General features: G+C 48.0%; 10 protein-coding genes across 10 annotated transcripts; 5 read left to right on the forward strand and 5 right to left on the reverse strand.

Moving 5' to 3' along the window:
• Nucleotides 1–125: 125 nt before the first annotated feature.
• Nucleotides 126–975, forward strand: N7537_009365 (uncharacterized protein; the record flags this gene model as incomplete). The annotated part of the gene is made up of 2 exons (XM_056900419.1): nt 126–657; nt 776–975. The coding sequence occupies 2 exons, from the start codon at nt 126–128 to the stop codon at nt 973–975; spliced, it is 732 nt and encodes a 243-aa protein (XP_056749087.1).
• Nucleotides 976–2,230: 1,255 nt separating this feature from the next.
• N7537_009366 (OTU family ubiquitin thioesterase) lies at nt 2,231–4,117 on the reverse strand (the record flags this gene model as incomplete). Its single annotated transcript, XM_056900420.1, has 7 exons — nt 2,231–2,365; nt 2,427–2,882; nt 2,936–3,207; nt 3,286–3,551; nt 3,605–3,668; nt 3,737–3,823; nt 3,878–4,117. The coding sequence occupies 7 exons, from the start codon at nt 4,115–4,117 to the stop codon at nt 2,290–2,292; spliced, it is 1,461 nt and encodes a 486-aa protein (XP_056749088.1). The 3' UTR covers nt 2,231–2,289.
• Nucleotides 4,118–6,853: 2,736 nt separating this feature from the next.
• Nucleotides 6,854–8,493, reverse strand: N7537_009367 (uncharacterized protein; the record flags this gene model as incomplete). The annotated part of the gene is made up of 4 exons (XM_056900421.1): nt 6,854–8,053; nt 8,115–8,175; nt 8,233–8,391; nt 8,450–8,493. 4 exons carry the CDS (start codon nt 8,491–8,493, stop codon nt 6,854–6,856), a joined length of 1,464 nt encoding a protein of 487 aa, XP_056749089.1.
• A 1,014-nt stretch (nt 8,494–9,507) lies between these two features.
• rho3 (Rho family GTPase RHO3) lies at nt 9,508–10,539 on the forward strand (the record flags this gene model as incomplete). The annotated part of the gene is made up of 8 exons (XM_056900422.1): nt 9,508–9,557; nt 9,617–9,667; nt 9,729–9,746; nt 9,820–9,836; nt 9,906–9,920; nt 9,979–10,100; nt 10,165–10,366; nt 10,421–10,539. 8 exons carry the CDS (start codon nt 9,508–9,510, stop codon nt 10,537–10,539), a joined length of 594 nt encoding a protein of 197 aa, XP_056749090.1.
• Nucleotides 10,540–11,485: 946 nt separating this feature from the next.
• On the reverse strand, nt 11,486–12,388 carry N7537_009369 (lipoyl(octanoyl) transferase LIP2; the record flags this gene model as incomplete). The annotated part of the gene is made up of 1 exon (XM_056900423.1): nt 11,486–12,388. The coding sequence occupies one exon, from the start codon at nt 12,386–12,388 to the stop codon at nt 11,486–11,488; it is 903 nt and encodes a 300-aa protein (XP_056749091.1).
• A 486-nt stretch (nt 12,389–12,874) lies between these two features.
• N7537_009370 (pyridoxamine 5'-phosphate oxidase family protein) lies at nt 12,875–13,671 on the reverse strand (the record flags this gene model as incomplete). The annotated part of the gene is made up of 2 exons (XM_056900424.1): nt 12,875–13,489; nt 13,555–13,671. The coding sequence occupies 2 exons, from the start codon at nt 13,669–13,671 to the stop codon at nt 12,875–12,877; spliced, it is 732 nt and encodes a 243-aa protein (XP_056749092.1).
• A 1,067-nt stretch (nt 13,672–14,738) lies between these two features.
• Nucleotides 14,739–15,943, forward strand: N7537_009371 (NIPSNAP family protein; the record flags this gene model as incomplete). Its single annotated transcript, XM_056900425.1, has 2 exons — nt 14,739–15,396; nt 15,459–15,943. The coding sequence occupies 2 exons, from the start codon at nt 14,739–14,741 to the stop codon at nt 15,941–15,943; spliced, it is 1,143 nt and encodes a 380-aa protein (XP_056749093.1).
• Nucleotides 15,944–16,866: 923 nt separating this feature from the next.
• On the forward strand, nt 16,867–18,607 carry N7537_009372 (aminoalcoholphosphotransferase; the record flags this gene model as incomplete). Its single annotated transcript, XM_056900426.1, has 7 exons — nt 16,867–17,006; nt 17,197–17,206; nt 17,280–17,437; nt 17,501–17,547; nt 17,613–17,708; nt 17,765–18,432; nt 18,494–18,607. The coding sequence occupies 7 exons, from the start codon at nt 16,867–16,869 to the stop codon at nt 18,605–18,607; spliced, it is 1,233 nt and encodes a 410-aa protein (XP_056749094.1).
• Nucleotides 18,608–18,786: 179 nt separating this feature from the next.
• N7537_009373 (uncharacterized protein) lies at nt 18,787–19,150 on the reverse strand (the record flags this gene model as incomplete). The annotated part of the gene is made up of 2 exons (XM_056900427.1): nt 18,787–18,829; nt 18,981–19,150. 2 exons carry the CDS (start codon nt 19,148–19,150, stop codon nt 18,787–18,789), a joined length of 213 nt encoding a protein of 70 aa, XP_056749095.1.
• A 38-nt stretch (nt 19,151–19,188) lies between these two features.
• On the forward strand, nt 19,189–19,792 carry N7537_009374 (40S ribosomal protein eS27; the record flags this gene model as incomplete). Its single annotated transcript, XM_056900428.1, has 3 exons — nt 19,189–19,191; nt 19,319–19,381; nt 19,610–19,792. The coding sequence occupies 3 exons, from the start codon at nt 19,189–19,191 to the stop codon at nt 19,790–19,792; spliced, it is 249 nt and encodes an 82-aa protein (XP_056749096.1).
• Nucleotides 19,793–20,373: the final 581 nt, after the last annotated feature.

The following is a 20,373-nucleotide window of genomic DNA, read 5'->3' on the forward strand; positions in this document are numbered from 1 at the left end:
ACCTTCCCAGAGCGATGTGATAAATTCCCGCTCTGCCGGAGTCAAACTTCCAGATCCCAAACTTCAAGATTGAGCTCAACCTTACCTTCCTTCCCTCCATCCACCCCACAATCATACATACAACTATGTCCACCCCCCTCCGAATCGGCGTCCTCCTAGTAGGAACCGTCCAACTCCTCGACCTATCCGCCGTTGACCTCCTCTACATGACAACTCCGGAATACCTCCAAGAATGCTCTCTCCCCCAACCGTTGATCGACCTAGGCCGACCCTGCGAGATCCACTACATCGCCCACAACGGACCAAACAAAACAGTCAACACGACCTCGCAGATGTCCCTCCAATTAACCGACTCACTCACAGACTCTGCCGTTTCCCCCGGAAAGTTGGATATCCTGCTAATCCCCGGTCCCCCGCCGAAAGCTATGCCGCCAGCAGAAGAATATCTCGACTTTGTGCGCGCGCATTTCGCAGCCGACACGCCGATCTTGAGTATCTGCACCGGAGCATTTATTATCGGGTACGCAGGGATTGTGAAGGGGAGGGAAGTTACGGCGCCGCGGTTGTTGATTCCTGAGATGAGGAGGAGATTTCCAGAGGCGAAGATATGGGATGATTCGGTTAGGGTTGCTAGGGATGGAAATTTGTGGACTAGTGGTAGGTTTTTTTTCATGTTTTTTTTTCATGTTCTTTTTTTTTTTTTAGCTTTTGAGGTATTAGGGGTCGTGCTTGGTTCAAATTGGATGTGGATGTACATGCTGAGACTGGTCTCTAGGCGGAATTACAAACGGACACGACCTGGTTGCTGGGTACCTGCGTGAACATTACCCTGCCGCTCTGGTGAATACGATCCTCGTCGCTGCAGACATCCCTTCCCGTCCGGCGGCATATGCTAGTTCTGCAAGGAGTGATACTCTCTATGTGTTGTGGCAGGTGATTAGGGCACTTCCGAATCGGTTGTTTAGTGGGAAGTGACTCCTGCAGGCTTCTAGAACACTGATTCACATTCGACCGACGTCATCCCGAGGAATCTCCATATGTTAAATTTGACGATCAAGTACTTTTTTTAATTTCTTTTTGAAAAAATAAAATAAAATCCACATTTACGTACTTTATTATTTAAAAAATTCCTGAATAAAAGATATCCAATCAAATAAAAGTCCGGGTCCTGCAAGGCTCCGGGGCTATATGGAAGATATCCACCCATCAAGCTCTCTACCCGAAATGAGCGTGACGATCCTATCCCATGCACAATACCAAAGTACCAGGATTCCCGGAATATCGCGGAAGAGATTGACATCGAACACGTCGACATAACGATTTCCATGTAGCCTTTGCATCAGTTTCATCGAGAATATTGAACCAGGGTGAACCCCCATCATTATTAATGTGGCGGTGTCGAAAGGAGGGAGAGGTCCGAAGATCAGGAAGCAGAGAAGCAGGGATGATAATCCTCTCAATATCAAGTGTATATGGGGCCATCAATGACTCCACATTGTAAATGAAAAAGTCGACGGCTTGATTCCGAGGTCTGGATCGGCGATACTCCCTGCTTGAATGTTGGACGTTAATGGATGCCCGATGGAGTAGTTTTAAGGTATCGAAGCAGACACTCGGTTCGGTTTTGTTATTGTATTGCTAAGATGGAGGTTTTTTTGTGTGTGGAAATGAAAGGAAGGAGTTTGGACGCTCAGTACCAATAACCAAGAGCCCAAGAAAGGATCCTATGGGGAACTAGAATGAAGACTAGAGAATTGGGCTAGGTCATATTCCACTATCTATGGAATATTCTATTGGGTAGAAAAAAAGGACACCTACAAAGTCTATAGAAGTTAGTATCCCGACTAGCAACCTTACATTCTGCTCGTATATCTAAATATAGGTATGGTTCAATAGTAATGCATTTCTTGCAGTTCCAGAGCCCTAAAAAAATGAAGAGAAGAAGAAAAGAGAATAAAAAAGACCCCGAGGTTGAAAACGATGGAAAAGAAACAATCTGGGCGAGAACGCTCGTACCATGCAACGCGCTGCACCACGCTAAAGAGGACAATCATTGAGAAGAGAGAAGAGGTAGAGGAAGATGAAGGGGGTAAGAAAGAGGGAAAATGTGAACGAAGTCGATCCCTAGACCCGAAAGGGAAGAGGTCGAAAGAGACATGTGCTGACCTAGTCTGCTTGACAAAACCATGATACGAGCCGAGCCAATTAACCCAAGATGGTCATTATGAAAAAGAAATGAGAAAGGAAACGAGATCCATGGCTCTTGTCATGTACGAATGCCCGAATTTTTTATCTTCGTTCATGCGGTTCCCAATGGATGGGTTCAAAGTCGGAATTCTGGAAATGGGCTTGGTTATACGGGGAGCTAAGAGAGAAAAGTCAATAACGACACCGATTGTATTATGGATAACTTCGACAAAACTCACTTTTTGAAAGGCGTCGTGACTGGCAACGAGCGACTGAGATTGGGTTTCATCACCAATGGATTCAGGCGTATCTGCGGGCCGTCTGATGACCGACTAGGCAACGAAGTCATCGGTGGTGGGGCGGAGGATGGTGGAGGGAGTTGAGGGGGAGGAGAGACAGGAATCGACGGAATGGGTGCATGGGTCGGCATAGGCGATTGGTACATGTCTTGTTGTGGGGACATTCGGAATGGACTAGCGGGGGTTGGCGAGACGGAAGGCATTGGAGACATAGGAGCGCCCATCCCAAAGGATGTGTCCTGCATCAGATTGGGAATGGCCATTAAGCTTGAATTAACGTCGAACCCGAGAGCAGCTTGATCCCAGGAGGAGTAGTCGGACGTCATTCCGTATTGGAGGTTGACTATGGGCGCCATATTCAAAGCTTCGACTGGGTAAAGGAGATCATAATGGCCTCTGTGTGGAATGTTAAATCGGTACAACACTTGTTAACTGCTAAATTAACTCACGGTCGGTATAGGAGGCGGATTGTTGCACCATTGGGACTATTAGAGGATAGTTGGTGGGGTGTCACAACGTCGCCTTCACTTCGGTCGAGATAAAGAATTTCGACGCCAAATCCGGAGCCTTCGATCACGCCGTCAATCAGTGCCTGGAGGCCAACTTCGTCGATTTCGGTCTTCACCGGGTCGATCCGCGAGCTGCAGTACTGGTTCAGTGGCATAGGAAGGAAAGCCTGGTACCGGTTCGGGTTGAGCTTCATCCACGCACTAGTCAAAATCTGCAAGGCGAGACAATCAGTTTACGTACAGTAACAAGAAAATTGGAGAGCAAGAATCATCCAAAGGGAAAAACTTACTCGGAAGTGGGTAATGATAGCATCAGAGCAGTAACCCTCATTAAAAGCCTCGACAAGGAAAGACTCGTCTTGAGCGCCATTTTGGATAGCAGCCTGTGTTCGGCTGAGGACATCTTCTGTGGCATCGACAAAGATCTCGTAGATGGAATCCGACAGGCCCACCCGTTCCAAAAGCGTAGTAAGAGACTTCATTCTCCGAATCTCCGCCTCGATCCGGAGCGTGTCTCGGAGAGCGAAAAGGGTCTCGAAATAGCCAAATGCCACAGCTGTATAGAATTAGCATGAGATATACCTCAATATCAAATGAAGATGACAATACCTCTCCAACCACAATTCCCATCGCCTTTCATGATACGGCATTCGGGATGGGTGATAGCAAGCGCCTGTAAGCAGTAAGTTAGACGCAAGACACATTGTAGTAATATAGAAGGCCTAAGCTACCAAAGCTTACATTTGTCTTCGTAGCTAGAGTTGGATCGGCATTCGAGTAATCCAAGGCGATGCTGTGACTAGACTGTTTGGTTGAGACAAGGGGCCCCTGTCGACATGGTGTCAGCCATTGCTGCAGTCCAGGATAATCGAAACCAAATACCTGGACTTCCGGCTGGTAGCTATTGGAAAGCTTCTGGAAGCGTTCCATCTCGTCTGCCGAGAGAGCATTCATGTTGGCGGAGTTGGAAGAGATTGGGGAGAAAGCAGCTGATAATGAAAGGGCCACAGGAGAAAGAAAAGATGAGGAAATGGCGCCCCGGTAAAAATCGACCGGATTCTGCTTTTCCGGGAACGGCTGATGGATACCGAAATGATTCCAAGTAGGTTTTGATAAGGACATCGCATTCGGTTGGGGTTGTGCTTATTCAGAGTCGAAGAGTCCACGTAGTGGTTATTATGTCAAGGTTTGGTTTTCTGAGGATGTTAGAAAAGATAACTTGGCCTGTGGGGGGAAGAAGAAAAATATAAACGAAAAAAATAAGTTGGCATACAGATCGAATGGACATTTCCTTGAAATCAGGCGAAATACGGCTCAACACTTTTGCCTCGTACGACACTGAAGTGTGTCCCAGCACAGCAGATCGGCTATTACTATCAGAATCTCAGTATGACGATCCAGACGCAAAACATGCATAACAGTCAGGTCAAATCAAGCCCACGAGCACCCGGGGGGGAGGGGCACCAATAGGAGGATACAAGGAGCAAGATAGGACAAAGAATGGGTGTACTACAAGCCTCTAGGACAGGCAGCTCTCCCACTTTGATTGGGGCATATAAAAGAAGTTTTGTGATAAAAAGTCCAGAAGCCAAAGGGGAATATCACAATCACATTGTGGAGAGGGAAACGGAAATGATGTCAGGAGGAGCAACCTTCACGGGAAAAGGATATAAGCCGGTTGGAAACGGCTCCTGATGGAGGGGTGCACGAACCAAACCAGATTCGTAAGACAGGGATCAAAGAGTCTGATTTTCCAGATGATTGAGCGGATATGGATTCCGGAGAATTAAACGAAGATCCAGAAGACTGTGGAAAAAAAAAAGGGGGGGGCCAAGAAATGAAAATAAAGAGTGCATTACACACAATGACAGAAAGAAAAGGGCGATCGGGGGGAGTTGCCCACCTTTCAAGGTTGTTTATGACCCTGATGAGATAATCAGTGCCGAGTGAGATCGAGAAAAGGTCAAATCTAAGAAAGTAGAGAGAGAGGCCAAGGTTAAAAAGGATGATCTCTAAATATGGATAGAGTTGTGGGAGGGAAGAGAGGTTTGGGGGGGGAAAGGGAGTTTTTTGCGGGGAGAGAGGATAATTGGTAAAGAGAGATTTGAGAAGAAAAAAAAGTAGGGGAAGTTCAACCTACTTGTTTCCCTCCCTATATGGAAATCGGAATATTGAAATTCAGAAAAGAGTAGAAAATAAAAACCAGAAAATGTGATCAGAAAAAAAAAAAAGAAAAAGAAAAGAAAGAAGAAAAGGGAAAAGGGAAAAATAACAGTATGAAGTAACAATGCACCGATGCACCGTGCCCTAGTTACCTCCGTCCATACAGATGTCTGAAGATGCTGATCGAACAACACAAACATCTCGCGTAAATGTTCTCTATTTCCCTTCTATTTTCCCCTTATTAAAGTAGTACATCCTTAAGGTTGTACATAGGTTGTACTTTGAAGTTGTACATTGGGGAGTACAATCCCCTATACCCCACAAACCCGTCGAGTTATCTCTACTATACAAATAATACAGGTAGGAATAAATAGGATGGGATACGTATATTCCCAGGTCCTTTGTCTTCTTGATTATACATCCATGGATATGCACTATTGATTATACTACTCCGTATTACCTAGGTGTATGCATCGGATTAACTATCAAATCCCTTATTATCATTCCACTTGCCATCCAATTGACGCCTCGGACTAATCGGAGCTCTATAATATCCACGGACTCGCCTAACTGGGTATATAACAGGAGGCGCAGAAAAATAAAAAGCAAATAAAAGTAAAAAAATAAAAATAAAAATAAAAAGCAATACATATCAAGGGTAAAAGGCCCCCCAAAGCGGGGTTTGGAAATCTCCAAGGCTGAGGTCTGGGATATTTCGTTTGATGTTGGCCCCTCATTGGTGCAGCCCCCCGATTTGATGCATACGGCATTTGCTTTTCGTTTTTTTTTTCTTTTTCTTTTTTTTCTTTTTCATTTCTTATTCGTTATTTTCGGGGCGATGGTGGCATTACTTGTTTTTATTTCACTTTCTTTTCTTTTTACTATTTTACCATTTTACTTGCACGTTGGTTAGGGTTTTGCGGTGATTAGAACTGTTCATCACCCGACCTGGTGCTCGGATATCCTTAATAGGCCCAGGATTTTTCGAGTTTCTTTGTTGGTGTGATTGTGATTTGCACCAGCCAAGGCGCGTACGTATTGAGCTCAGCTCCAAGGAATCTGATATCCAACGTCGGATCCGAGTGAGGCTACTCCGTACGTGCGAAGAAAGAAATCGGGAGGACCTCGGCAGAAAGGCCCCGTACCTGATGCACAATCATGCAATCCCCATGGGAGATAAGGAAATGTGTTCACATGTCTTTGGTTCTTCGCAAGGTTCCCCGAATATTGCTTTATTGCCTTTTTTTTCTAATTTTTCTTTGTATCGGGTCTTCTGTTCCCCTGCTATCTACCTGGGTATATAAATGAGGTAGTATATATATATTTCAACAAGGTTAAGCTTCCTAACTTACGTAAGACTACATTCAAGTGGATCTTTCCCGGCAAGGATTTGGAACTAGACAGTTGTATTTCTACATTAAATCCTACATCCACTACGTCCACTACATCCACCACATCCACTATATATACAACATATGTATAAAAAAAACATAAAAGAGTTCATCTTATCGTGATTTTAGCGCTGTCAGACCAACTCTAAATAGCGGGTCTGAATTCTTCCTGTTCGACTAGTAAGCCCAACCCAACAAAGAACCGGTGTGAGCTCTTCTTGTTTGTTTCCCACGCGGCTCGCATATGCACACGTGGAGGAAGGGCGCTTAAAAAAAATCCCTTTGCAACCGCTTCAGAAAGGACCTAGAACAACCATTTGCCTGGCATTTTACCTCGGCCATCCTTGCGTGCACGGGGGCCTGACCGCATACCCTCGTCTCCAAAACTCGATTGGAAAATGGAGCCCTGAGAGGGTTCGTTTGCACGCAACCCCTCACCGTTCAAAGTTGTTTGCCAGAGGTTGCGCAGCGCGGAGCTCCACTCTCCCACAGCTCGCAGCCGCTCCACGTCACTCGCACTCTCCACTACCACCGTCCCACTCTCCTGGTCAATCTTGGCATTGAGCTTTTTGTCAAGGATGAGGAAACTGAGAATGTCCAAAACCTCGGGTACAGAGACCTTGATGTGTTTGGAGATAAATTGCAGCGAAAACCGGGTATAGGGTGCAATCAATTTAAGAACGGCCTTGGTACGCATGTTGCGGCTGACCTCGTCGATGTTCTCCGCAATGAAAGGATCGGCCAAGACATCCGGATGTTTGCTCAGCACGTCCTCGTATGCATGGATGTCGTCCCTCTGGAAGGCATCCACTAAGTCAGTCATCGCTGAAATGCGGGGGTCATTCTTGTATGGCTTGGTTTCCTGAGAATCGAAGGGATTGATGTCGGACTTCATAAGCATAGTCGTTAAGACTAGGTATTTGAGAACTTGGATTCGTTGCATCGAACCCGCCTCGTCGTAATTTCGGAATGACTCGAAGAAATCACTTTGTGCCTCCTTCCAGTTCTCTTCGCTCATGTGCATCTTGCCTCCACATTCACGGATAATGCCCATGATTTTGGGATGGGGCACTGCCGACCGTACTCGGAGTGCGCGCTGGTATAAGGCCTTTAGTCGTTTGTTATTCTTTGTTTCGGCGGACATCTGGATCTCAAGGGCGTAGAGCTCGAGCAGGTATGTTCCTTTGCTGGTATCGTCCGATCCGTCCTCTCGTTGGCATGCCCGGTGCAATTCCCGCATCTTCTTGCCAAGCTGGCCGTATTTCTTTCGCTCCAGCCACAGACGAGCCAGTTTAATGTTAGTCTTCAGCCAAAGGCGCTCGTTGTTTGTGTTTTGGAATGATTCGAGGGTCAGGGAATAGAATTCCTCCATGCATTGGTACGCCTCTGCATTGTCGGACCCTTTCTCGATAAAGTCGAGCATATTGTTGATCGATTTCTCGGAGTAGTTCCGTGTAACCGCGGATTTGACGTATGTGAGCAGTTCCCGGTAGTGTGCGACGGTCTAATGAAGAGATTGAGTCAATATCTGGACAGCTAGATCGGTTTTTGGGACATGAGCTTACATCGCTGTATCGCCCAAGCTTAAATTCCAGCTTGATAGCCTGCTTGAGACCTTTGAATCCCCTATATTTTCATAGTTAGCGACATGTGTTGCGATCAGCCTTGGAGTTAATAAATTACCAGTCGCTTTTGTCTTGTTCCATGGGCGCTATGCCTAGGAACTCGTCCACTGCCTCTTCTGGATTGTCGACCTTGATCTGCTTGGCATTGTAGTATTTGTTCTCGATACCGATGTCACCGGAATCGTCGTCGTCTGCATCCTCATATTCGAAGTCGTAACTGTGATTTGAACGGTCAGCTCTCGGTCGCGAAGGCAAAGTGAACAAGGGACCAATACTCCTCATCCCCAGAATCCTGCATAAAATCATCATCGTCAGACATCTTGGGCGTGTGATATTTGGACAGAGAAGAAGGGTGGTTAGGATAGAGAGGGTCGCAAAGTGGTGGGGTTGGAGTGTTGGAGAAGCTGGGTCAGATAACAGCTGTGAGCTTTCCGCCTTGACTATCGTGAGGAGACCACCTGCTTAGGACATTGTACATTGTATCATTGTATGTTTATAAGCCAACAATATTAATTCAGCTTGTTTGAATAATGATTGTTCAATAGGCCTACGCTCATTCAATGCTACGCTTAAATGGTTTGTTATTATTATTATTCCATTTATTGTTCCACTCCATTGAACCACCGACCTATGCGAAGGAAATCTATCGACTTACAGTTAGAGGACTGTTCAAGTGCCTACAACGTGAATATATGAATTATTCCAAGCATGTGAAATTGGGTTGATAAGTTAGGCCACATCAGAAAGGAAATTAAGAGTTCCACCTAAATATTTGCATCCCATAAGCTTTGTTACCTGTCAGGGGCTTGGTATGTTGATTATTGCAGTGCTACTAGGCTATCCACATATTAAAAGCTAAATGTGAGCTTTAATATGCCGGTAGAAAGAAAGCCAAGGTAGACTTGTATGAAAAAGAGCAAGAAGAGGCCATGTCCTCCGTATGAATTCATAGAAAATCCGTGGGGAGTATAAGCCCCAAGACCTAAAACTTCCAGGAACATGCCCAAACAAACCTATCGTATGAGGCGGTTCTTAAAATGGACTTAATTTAACAGCCAAATTATCAAAAGGTAAAAAAAAAAAAATCTCTTAGGTGGACCAGAAGGGGGCTGACGCTATTCGCCGATCCCTCAGGCCCTCCAGTGCTCGATGTCATCGACTCAGCCAGTCCTGGAATCTCCCCCCGACAACAACCTCGTTCTTCTACTGTCACATAATTATTCCCAACTCTTATACGAGTAACGCTTCACGAACCAACAAATAATACCCGGACCTACTGTCCATTGTCCCCCCCTTATCTCCTTACTCCGCGTCTCCTGAATCACTTTGCGCAATGCAGCTGTGCGGCAGGCAGAAGGTGGTCCAGCGCAAGATGGTGCTGCTGTTAGTTTTGATTGGAATTTCCCCGCTGATTATTGGCGATTGGTCTGACATTATTCCAGAGGCGATGGTGCCTGCGGCAAGACATCTGCGCTGAATGTGTTTACTCGTGGGTGCGCTATCTCCCCCACCCGTCTCCGATGAATGACAGCATAGCTAACGGACTTTGACTAGATTCTTCCCGACGGTCTAGTAAGGAACTCTACTATCTTCGGAGCATACTTTTCAATACAGGTTACTGACTCTGGTTATTGTCTGTGTTCAGCGAGCCTACGGTCTTTGGTAAGCGCGCATTCCCCTAAAGTTGAATTAATTTCCTGAACCCGCATCGCTAACCTCGGAGGAATATAGAAAACTACGTGCATGGTACATAACCCCGCTCCCCTCCTCTGATCACGATCATCGAAACTCACACGCACCCTAGATATCTTCGTCGACAACATACATGTGGAGCTCTCGCTATGGGATACCGCCGGCCAAGAAGAGTTCGACCGACTGCGAGCGCTGTCCTACGAGGACACGCATGTGCTGATGCTCTGCTTCAGTGTAAGCACAATGCTCTCCATCTCAGACACCACCTCGTACAGGGCTAACAAGCTCTGAAAAATAGGTCGACAGCCCTGACTCGTTCGAGAACGTGTCGTCGAAATGGATCTCCGAGATTAACGAGAACTGCCCGGGTGTGCGCGTGGTCCTGACAGCCCTCAAGTGCGATTTGCGCAAGGACGAAGATATGAACGATAACCCCAACTCCATCAGCTTCGACCAGGGCCTAGCGAAGGCAAAGGAGATTGGTGCCGTGAAGTACCTGGGTGAGTGCTCCTCGATACATTTATACCTGATCACACGGCTTATATTATTTTCAGAGTGCTCTGCGGTCCAAAATCGCGGCATTAGAGAAAGCTTCTACGAGGCTGCTAAGGTTGCCCTCGAGGTTAACGCGGGCGGGGGCTCGTCCTCCGCTTCTCAGTGCATCATTCTGTGAGATGATTCCTTGTGGTCTATTCCTGATACGCATGGTATCGCTTCATGTCTTTGCTATTGGCCTTCTTTTGCTGGCTGGATATCCATCTTTAGAAGGTCTCTATCCTTTCTTCCCTCTTCGCCCTCTTGTCTTTAGTTTCTCCCCACGTTTATCCCGGTTGGATTTGTTGATTCCCCCATGCATTCGGTGTTTTGAGCTTGCTTTCAACTTTTTTCTTCTCCGGAGCGGACCATGTCTGCTCCCTTCAGACCTCATAGAAACAGGTCTATGTTGATTGCATGATTGCATAACTCCGGATCTCTGTGTTCCGAGCATTTCAGCGAGGTTGGTTTTTTTGACTCCTAACTATGATATATAAATATAATTTTCATTGGATTTTGTAGGGGGTTTTATGTATTATTTTTTCTAATATTTTCTACTTCAGTGAATCAATAGTTCTCGGCCATCACCTCACCACCTTTAGCTCACCGCCATAAAGGTACTTTTGACAAGGTACCTTATTACCAAATCTTGCCAACAAAGATACTTCAAACTGAGTGGCTTTTCTGCTAGCAGTGCTTCGTCATTCATATTGCTCATCTGGGCAATAACTTCCAAGGACCTCCAAGGCTGCGCCTTGTGTTTCTCCGTCTTTTTGTCTTCGCTCGCCTTATATGGCCTAATTCGCATTGTGACCACATTAGAATACAGCTATGTACATAATGCACTTCCTCGTTGGGCATGTTACATTGCATCCTCATCGTGATCCAGACCATCCAGTCAAGTCACCAAGCACAGCTCGCTACCAGCTAAGATACATACATCATACATCATCGTACATATAGATTCTACAAGCCCGACAGCTGAGCTATCGAACAGCATGAAACAACCAAGCAACATAAACATAACACTAATACAACAAGCTCCGCATCATCCAAGCATAGTATCCACAAACCAAAGCTCTATACTAGACATCATTCAGCAGATCCTCCTCCCGAACCCGATAAACCTCATCAATCCTCTCCCCATGCGAATTCTCCCCACATGCAAAATCAGCATTAACTCGACTAACAAACTTCTCCACAAATGCAGCAGCAACATCTCCAACCTCCAATCCCGGAACATTCACCCCCTGCAGACTAGTTGCCTCCTTGCCCTCCAGCCCACAAGCCACAATCTGCTTAAAGAACCACATCGGCTCATCTGTAACATTCAGCCCGATTCCAAAGCTGCTGATATTGCGTCGTAGATGAACCCCCACAGCCGTGATCTTCCTCGGTTGTAATTCTGATCCTGATTCCGATTCTGCGATGGGTTTCACCCACACCCCCGGATCTTCTGTTGTAAACCCCTCAACCCCGTAGCTCTTTAGTAGATCGATGACGCTATTCTCCAGAACACGAATGTGACACCGGGGCGTTAGACCCAGTCTCTTGAGATCCAGGATCGTGTACGCGACCATCTGGCCCGGCCCGTGGTAGGTTGTCTGTCCGCCGCGGAGAGTTGGGTGGTACTCTGCCTTTGCGGGTTGGTTGCCGTGCGGGGTGAAGAGGGAGCGGATTGGTTCGAGTGCTGGGGGTAGGGAGAGAACTGGGCTTGATGTGGAGGGCGGGCTTGTGTTTGAAGGCGGGAGGTCGCGACGGCCGGTGGTGTAGACGGGGTTTGGGGTGAAGGTGATGATCGTTGGGTCTGGAGGCGGTGGTGGGGTTTTGGCTAGCGTGGCGCTTGGGTTGCTGGGCTCTTGTGAGGATATTGAGCCTGGGGAGGCGAGCTTTTTGTGTGTGAGGAGCCGGGTTGTGAGGGCTTGTTGGATGTGAGAGACCCGGCTGAAGGGCGTTGTGTGGGGGAGGTGGAGGTGTGCGAGTCTCATTTTGGGTGATTTTTTGGTGGTGAGATATGGTTGAGGTCTTTGGTTTGTAGGAATTGGATATCTCAGTGCATTGTAGGGTTGTGGGAGAGAGGTTGCGTTTTCCACGGAGTACGAGGTCGGTTGTTGCGGAGAAGCTGCAAGCTCGCTCCGATAAGGTTTGATAAGTGGCGGCCCTCTGCGATCTCTGTCTATATTCCTGGGACACTGGCATTTGAACCTAATATCTATAGCTATTTGTGTTGATTTCTATTTTTTTTTTTTTTAATCCTGCACCATCATGCGCGTGCAAGCCATTTGACAAGGTGACAATTTTAGACAAATTCTGCCCGAGGGAATCATACGTTGGCGAGTAGTCCCTAAATTGAATAACCAAATTATACTCGAGTTGGTTGGGGATGGAGTACCAATGCGGTAAGAATCATAGGTTCATTGTTATACACTAATTCCTTGCATTCCAAATTGAAACTGGGGCATAATGATTCCAAACTATGAAGAAGCCACACCATTCACCAGCCCAGAGTCCTGCTGCTCAGCAGGAAGCAGAACCCAGTCGCGCACACCACCCTTCCAATCCGCAATACGACCCTCAGTGACTCTTACAGTGACGACCCGCACATCAGTATCAATGGAAACGCTAGGCCGTCTGGCGTTAGGATCCTGTTGCTGCTGCTGCTGGCCGAAGAGGTTGATCTCCTCCTCCTCAAAAGTATTATTCTCCAAATGGCGAGCCTTGCACCACGATTCCTCCTCCGAGCCGGACTCCAAGAACTGCGCCTCGCCCGTAATGGTAGTCGAGATGCTGGAGAGCGCGCTGGTGTTCAGGTTGAGCAGCAGGCTGGCAAGAGACGAGCGGGTAGCAGCGGGTGGTGGGGAGCCGTCGCGTTCACCTTGTGTCGGGGCCCTGGTCGGTGGGCGATGCGACACCCAGTCGTGGACCAGCAGTGAGACTCGCGGGTTGGACAACAGGTGGTTTGTTTTCCGCGATGCGGGGTTGGTGGTCATGATGATGGTGGGGCGCGGGTCGAATGGGGTTGAGGGGAGATAGGTGTAGGACATCAATGAGATATGGGGTGTTTTGTCATCACATGTTGCCAGGTGCAGCTTGATTGGGGCGACAGGGGGTTAGTTTGGTGGGCTAGTTAGATGTGTAATGGCGTTGTACTTACGAAGCGGGAGTTCTTGAGACACGAGATGACCTCGCATGGCAGCGAGGTAGCGACATGGGGATGAGTGGTTGTCGCAGATGCCTCATAAGAAAGCGGGGGGTTGAGTGATTCGGCCATGTTCTTAAAGATTGAAGTACCAAAACAGTAATAGTGAAGTTAGGACTTCGGGAGAAGAGGGTCGAGATCTGCCCGGGGGCGGTGTCCCCGTTACCCAAAGGGCTTAGGTGCCCGCTTTTAGTCCGACGTCATCACTTCATGTTGGCTATGGAATCCCAAGTTAGTAGCCTTGCAGGCTATGCTCCGATATACGGCAGTTTGTTATTTTACTCATTTTTCGGGTGGAAATAGAACAGAATACTCCAGGCAGATGCCTCAGTACCCTATAGCCCTGGAGATCAGAAGTGATGTGTACTTTGTAAGAGCGTGGAAACAGCACAGACAATGTCATGGCGGCAGATGTGTCGGATGTTGTGTTACTATTGCATGATATTTGCATCTGTCGAGTACAAGAGAATAGCCGTGTCTCTGCTCCGTACTCCGTAGCTCTATAGTACTAGCCTATAATAAGTGGCGATGTACGCTATCCCAAGTACAGATGCCTGCAGAAGCCCAATAGTATTGGGTACATCTCAGCGATGTCATCATTACCCACATTTTAGTGGCAGATCAGCTGTGAACCTGGGCAAGTGATACCAACACAGCCCGTCACTATTACTCCATACCAAGAACTCGGGGAAGCTCCTTCCCCGCACATGAGCTACCGCTTAACAAAAGTCAACATTTGACATTCTAAGCACATTGTACTCGGTGTATTCAATACTGTAATCAATTCGCAGTGGTTGGATCAATTCTACTCCTCAGTCTAGTGCTACCTTTTGTTACTGGTTACTGGTACTAGACATTCTTATTCTCCGATCGGATCAGTACATCCCCCGATCATCGCCCCCTTCTTCAACTTACCCTCTCCACTGCAACTCCAGCCTGACCCCTGCACTTACCTCTCTCCACTCTCCTACCAACCCCCCCCCCCCCTCTTCACTTTGTTTCTACCATCTTCACCTCTCACTTGTCTTCCTCTTCTTCCCACTCCTTGATTCTATATCGTACTTCCCTAGCTTGTTGTCAACTTTGGATCCATCATTGTCAAGCGCATTTTCTCTCCCTTGGTCTTTCCATATACCATCATGTTGGGTCCACGCGCAGCCCGTTCAGCCCGATCGGTGACCTCACTCTTGCGACCATTCAGCTCATCAGCCGTGGCCTATCGTTCTCCCTCCATTCGAGATATTACAGCCCAGTCGACCGAGGAGTACCTCAGACGGCAGAAGGAGTTCCGCGAGAACTTGGAACAGGCTCGTTTGAGAAGAGAACAGCAAGAGAGTCAGTCTGTCGATGCTTCTCCTTCTTCATCTTCCCCTTCCCGTGAGTACGCTCCCACTGCTCCACACGTGAGCAATGCGAGTAGCCATGATCGTATCCGCCCTACTTTCGATGCTGCCATGACGCTTGACCAGAAAGGACTGGGCTCACTCTCAATGCACCGCTATCTAGGGGATGACCAGCAACAAGAAGCCGCGGCCAAACGTGGCCCTTTGTCCTCGCTCATCTACGGCACCAAGGAGGGTCAACATTTTGACAAGGATATGGAGCGCTCCTTCTCACAGGTTCTAGCACGCGGCAAATACGTCCATTCGATCGTTATGCACGATGTTAAGCCCGATAAGGTTGATGAGTATGTGGATCTGGTGGGCCAGTGGTACCCCCGCATGGCAGGTACCGAGGAGAACCGTGTCAACTTGGTGGGCAGCTGGCGGACACAAGTCGGCGACAATGATACTTTCAGTAAGCCCTGATCAAACTATCCCATCATCTTCTGTGTGTTGACTCAGTCCTTGTTTGAATAGTCCACATCTGGGAATACCAACGCTATGAAGGCTACCACGACTCTCTCCACAACATCTCGGAACACCCAGAGTTTCGTGACTTTGATCGCAAACTCAAGAGCCTGATTAAGAGCAAGCGGACTTCGTTGATGCAGGAGTTCTCGTTCTGGCCCACAACCCCACCTCGCCGTCTCGGTGGGCTGTTTGAGCTTCGGTCATACACACTGCACCCGGGCAATCTCTTGGAGTGGGAGACACACTGGCGTCGTGGTCTTACAGCTCGTCGTGAGGTGATGGAGGGTGTTGGTGCATGGTTTGTGCAAATTGGCGAATTAAATACAGTGCACCACCTGTGGCAGTTTGCCAACTTAGAGGAGCGCAAGATCTGCCGCGAACAGTCATGGGGTGTCGAAGGCTGGGCCGAGACGGTTCACAAGACTGTTCCCTTGATCCAGACCATGCAGAGCCGGATTCTTGTCCCGATGCCCTGGAGCCCTGTCGGCTAAATTGCGAGAGCCAGCTGAAACAATTTCCCTTGGCCTATCTTCCAGATCTTGGCGTCCAGGGAATCTTCATTGTTTGAACAAGGATGTCGCGAGGTGTATTGACCGAGATTGGTCGCTATTACCCCATACCCTTATTTCCTTTCCATCCGGATGCATGCTATGGGATACTAGGCCCTTTGCAATCCGATTCTGTATCGTGTACCTAGGCATTAAGCATGTGTCAACTCCATTAGTCAAACATCAAACCTCTTATTAGTTACGAACCTGGTTTCCCCATATTATTCGTTGAGCTCGGATGTCCGAGCAATCTTGGAACGTTCGTGCCCTCGGATAACCCCACTTTTTGCTCATCTCAACACTTTAAGGAATTTCATTGGCAACGCTTAGATCGCTTGGGCAGAGGTGTTGCGTAGGTGAATATTCACCTGCCCAGGTGCACATGGATTGCTGAGTTGAGAAGAGAAGAATAAGTGTTGTAGTCAAATCTCTACATACCTCCATGTATGAAGATGAACATCTTGATCTAATCTAAGACCTCACTTCTCTCCGCCGGCAGAAAAAAAAAAGTCAACAAAAGATCGGGACCAAGTGGCCTCTTTCTCTCTCTTCGACGCCGATCTTTAATATCAAATCATAGACCCGCATTTACGGCTGTTTCTCCCTAACGGAGATCAGATCTTCTTCTCTTCTTTTCTTCTTTTCTTCTTTTCTTCATCCTCTCTTTTTCCCCTTTGTTTTCGATTACCCTTCCCGGAGATACCTTCTCCGATATCGTTCATTATTACCCTTCGCCTTTTATCGCGCGTGTTTAATTGCGAAAACCGCAACGCGACAACTCAATCAAATATATGACTCGCGGTCATAACGGAAAACCCAAATAATAGACACCTGCGCGTTCACAGACGCGCAAAACAACCAACAGAATGGTGTACATCCGGCAACACGAATTGGCGAATCTGAAGAACTACAAATATGCTGGAGTCGACCATTCGCCTGTTAGTCAGTATATCCTGAAGCCGTTCTACAACAAATGCGTGATTCGCTGCTTCCCCATGGGGATGGCGTGAGTATACTCCCTCCTTGCTTCGCTCCCCGGACTTTGTGTGCACGGGTTATACGTCCTCGCGCTGGTGCCCTTTTTTGCATACTAGGATGGATACACTATTCTTCCTCTCTTCCCTATCAAATTCCGGAGAATCTATACACAGCGCAATATGACTGACTCGATTCTTATACTCTTTGCGCGTTTAAAGACCCAATGCTGTAAGTCTTGCCCATGCGACATTGTTGCGATTTCTGGAGTATAAGAAAGGATCCTAATTCTTCGCTTCGATAGATCACCCTCACCGGATTCATGTTCGTGGTAATTAATTTCATCACCGTTATGTGGTACAACCCGAACTTGGATACGGACTGCCCGCCCTGGGTCTATGCCAGTTGTGCGATTGGCTTGTTCCTGTACCAGACCTTCGATGCCGTAGATGGCATGCAGGCGTATGTTTACACTTTTCCGTCGGACAATTCAGGTGCGCTTTACTGATATTGACTGCGCTTTAGACGGAGGACGAGACAGAGTGGCCCGCTGGGCGAGCTCTTTGATCACAGTGAGTTCCCGAATACAGTAGGCCGAAGTGGATGGATTACTGATTCTTTGTTCTTATGTTACTAGGTGTCGATGCATGCAATACCGGTCTCAGTGTCTTGGTCTTCGCAGCGGCAACGAACATGGGCCAGTCCTGGATGACCTTCATCGCTCTATTCGGCTGTAAGCCCGGCCCTCCCCATATCCTTCCAAACATAAATCGTCTCTGACAATCGCAGCAACAATGACCTTCTACGTCCAAACATGGGATGAGTACTATACGCAGATCCTCACATTGGGCGTAATATCTGGTCCCGTCGAGGGCATCCTCACCATATGCCTCGTCTACATTATCACCGCCTACATGGGCGGCGGCAGCTTCTGGCACCAGGCCATGCTGGAGACCATCGGCGTGCCGAAGCCTAGCTTCCTCCCAAGCCAAGTGTACAACCTGCCCTTCACCTATTGGTATCTTGGGTATGGCTCACTCATGCTCTGCTTCGCCATCGGCTCGAGTATCACGAACGTCATGAAAGTGCGTCGCGAGCGAGGCCAGGACCCCTTCACGCCGCTGTATGGCCTCCTGCCTTTGGCGGTTATCTGGACTCTCATTCCCGCCTACCTATACCTGCAGCCGGTGATTTTGGAAAACTACACCATTCCCTTCGGCGTGTTTGTGAGTCTCATCAATGCCTACTCTGTCGGCCGCATTATCATCGGCCACCTCACCCAGACGAGTTTCCCCTACCAAAATGTCCTGCTGTACCCGCTCGCTCTGGGTGTTCTGGACAGCGTGGGTGCGCTGATCGGCTTGTGGTCCGCCCCTGTGCTTGGGTATGGTGTTGGGCAGGTGGCATTCATGTTCGGGTTATTGGGACTGGCCGTCGGTGTGTACGGTAGCTTCGTGGTATGTTTCCCCTTATCTTTCCAAGTATGCGCGACGATTTGCTGATTTTAATTTCCTCCAGTTTGACATCATCACCACGATATGCGACTACGTCGATATCTGGTGCCTCACGATCAAGTACCCGTTCGTCGAGGAGACTGAGCGCAAGACCGGCGTGTCGAAGAAGACCAAATGAAAGGCTTATTGGCGCATTCCGGAGTGTTTGGTGGGCTTGTGGATGAACAGCAGTTCAACCTCGATCACCGCAGGTGAGACAGCTCAATTGAGCTAAGTGAGAGTCGGGTATCAGTCGAACACTTGAAAAGAGCGTTGGACATAATGATGCCTGGCTAATGACGCTTTCCAGTACATAATTTAGTTTCCCTTCAACACAGAGCAAGTAGCTCGGGGTGGCGTTCTAGCGATAGAATATGAGAATTGTAATATTGCCGTTCCAAGGTTGAGATTGTTGTAGAAGAATAATGAAGCACCTGACTGCCTGCCCGCAGCGGAATCCACGTCTCCACACGGAACCAGCGATTGAGCTCGTGCTTACCTCAGTAGCTTACCTAATCAACCCATGATTGGTGGAAAGTTCGCCGCCTTCCCGAATAAGGACAAGCGAGGGCACAAAGCGGCACAAAGCCCTACCTCCACCCAAACCGGTCCAAATCCCTTCAGACTTCTCTTGGAAGACCACCTCATCCGCATCACACAAGGCCATCGCCATCAGCGCCATTAATCAACTATCTCGCTGATCGACTTTCACTCGTCAAGATGGTAAGCCCATTTTCGCCCTGATTTTCCGCTCAGTCCCAGTTTGATGCGATACACACGGACATGGGAGACATACGGATTATCGATTCCAAAAATTCAACGTCCACTGACGCTAACATGCTGTCGATAGGTTCTCGCGGTCGATCTCCTCAACCCCACCCCCCAGGCCGAGGCCCGTAAGCACAAGCTTAAGGTATGAAACAACCGACCTCCGAAAGAAACACGAAAAGAAATGTGAAAATATCAACCCGATGGGGGGCGAAAACCTGGATATTCGACCTGGACCTGGACCTCCGATGCTCGACATGGGAGCTAATGGGGAAAGGCACCGAACGACAGGAATGATATATGGAATCTTTTTTGGAGGATGGGAATGTTGGAAGAACAATGATGGCTGATTATCGAATCTCTCCGCCTACAGACCCTCGTGCCCCAGCCCCGCTCCTTCTTCATGGACGTCAAGTGCCCCGGTTGCTTCACCATCACCACCGTCTTCTCGCACGCCCAGACCGTCGTCATCTGCGCCGGTTGCTCGACCGTCCTTTGCCAGCCCACAGGTGGCAAGGCCCGTCTGACTGAGGGCTGCTCTTTCCGCCGCAAGTAAACGAGAAACGAATGAAAAACTTTTTTTTCTTGTTATGTTCCGGTTGAAACGTCAAAGAGAGAATTAGCATGGAGAAATTAGGATGAAAATACCAAAACTCGGGGTTGACCTCTTCTTACCTTTTTTTTTGATCGTCTCGGCTTCGGTTTTCGGTGTTTCCGAGAGAGAGTTGCTATGCGGGTCCAGTTCCATATACTGGGCTTTTCTCTCTTTCTCTCTTCCTACCGGGCTTCAAAATGTCACATACCATACAACCCTTTTTCAATATCACCCTTCCCCTACCGAACCACATGGACGGATATCTTCCTTTAATTGTTTTTTCGACTGGTGTTGGGTTTTGTGAGGGGTGCGATTTGCAGATATTGATATGGTTTTTTTCCATACTATATCAAGTGTGCTGAATCCCCTCTTGAAGAAGACAAATTTGAATGTGGCCTTTTGGGACCCATTTCTCATCCTATTTTCCACCCATTGCCTGTTCCTTTTTTTGCATTTCACGGTGATGATTAATATCTCAGCGTTGAATTCTTGTTTTCCTTTGCGCGTGATGACAGATAGAAGATGGAATGCCCCGACCCTGT

Source organism: Penicillium hordei (assembly GCF_028827395.1).
Source record: "Penicillium hordei strain IBT 12815 chromosome Unknown utg000005l_segment0_segment0, whole genome shotgun sequence".
Lineage (NCBI taxonomy): Eukaryota > Fungi > Ascomycota > Eurotiomycetes > Eurotiales > Aspergillaceae > Penicillium > Penicillium hordei.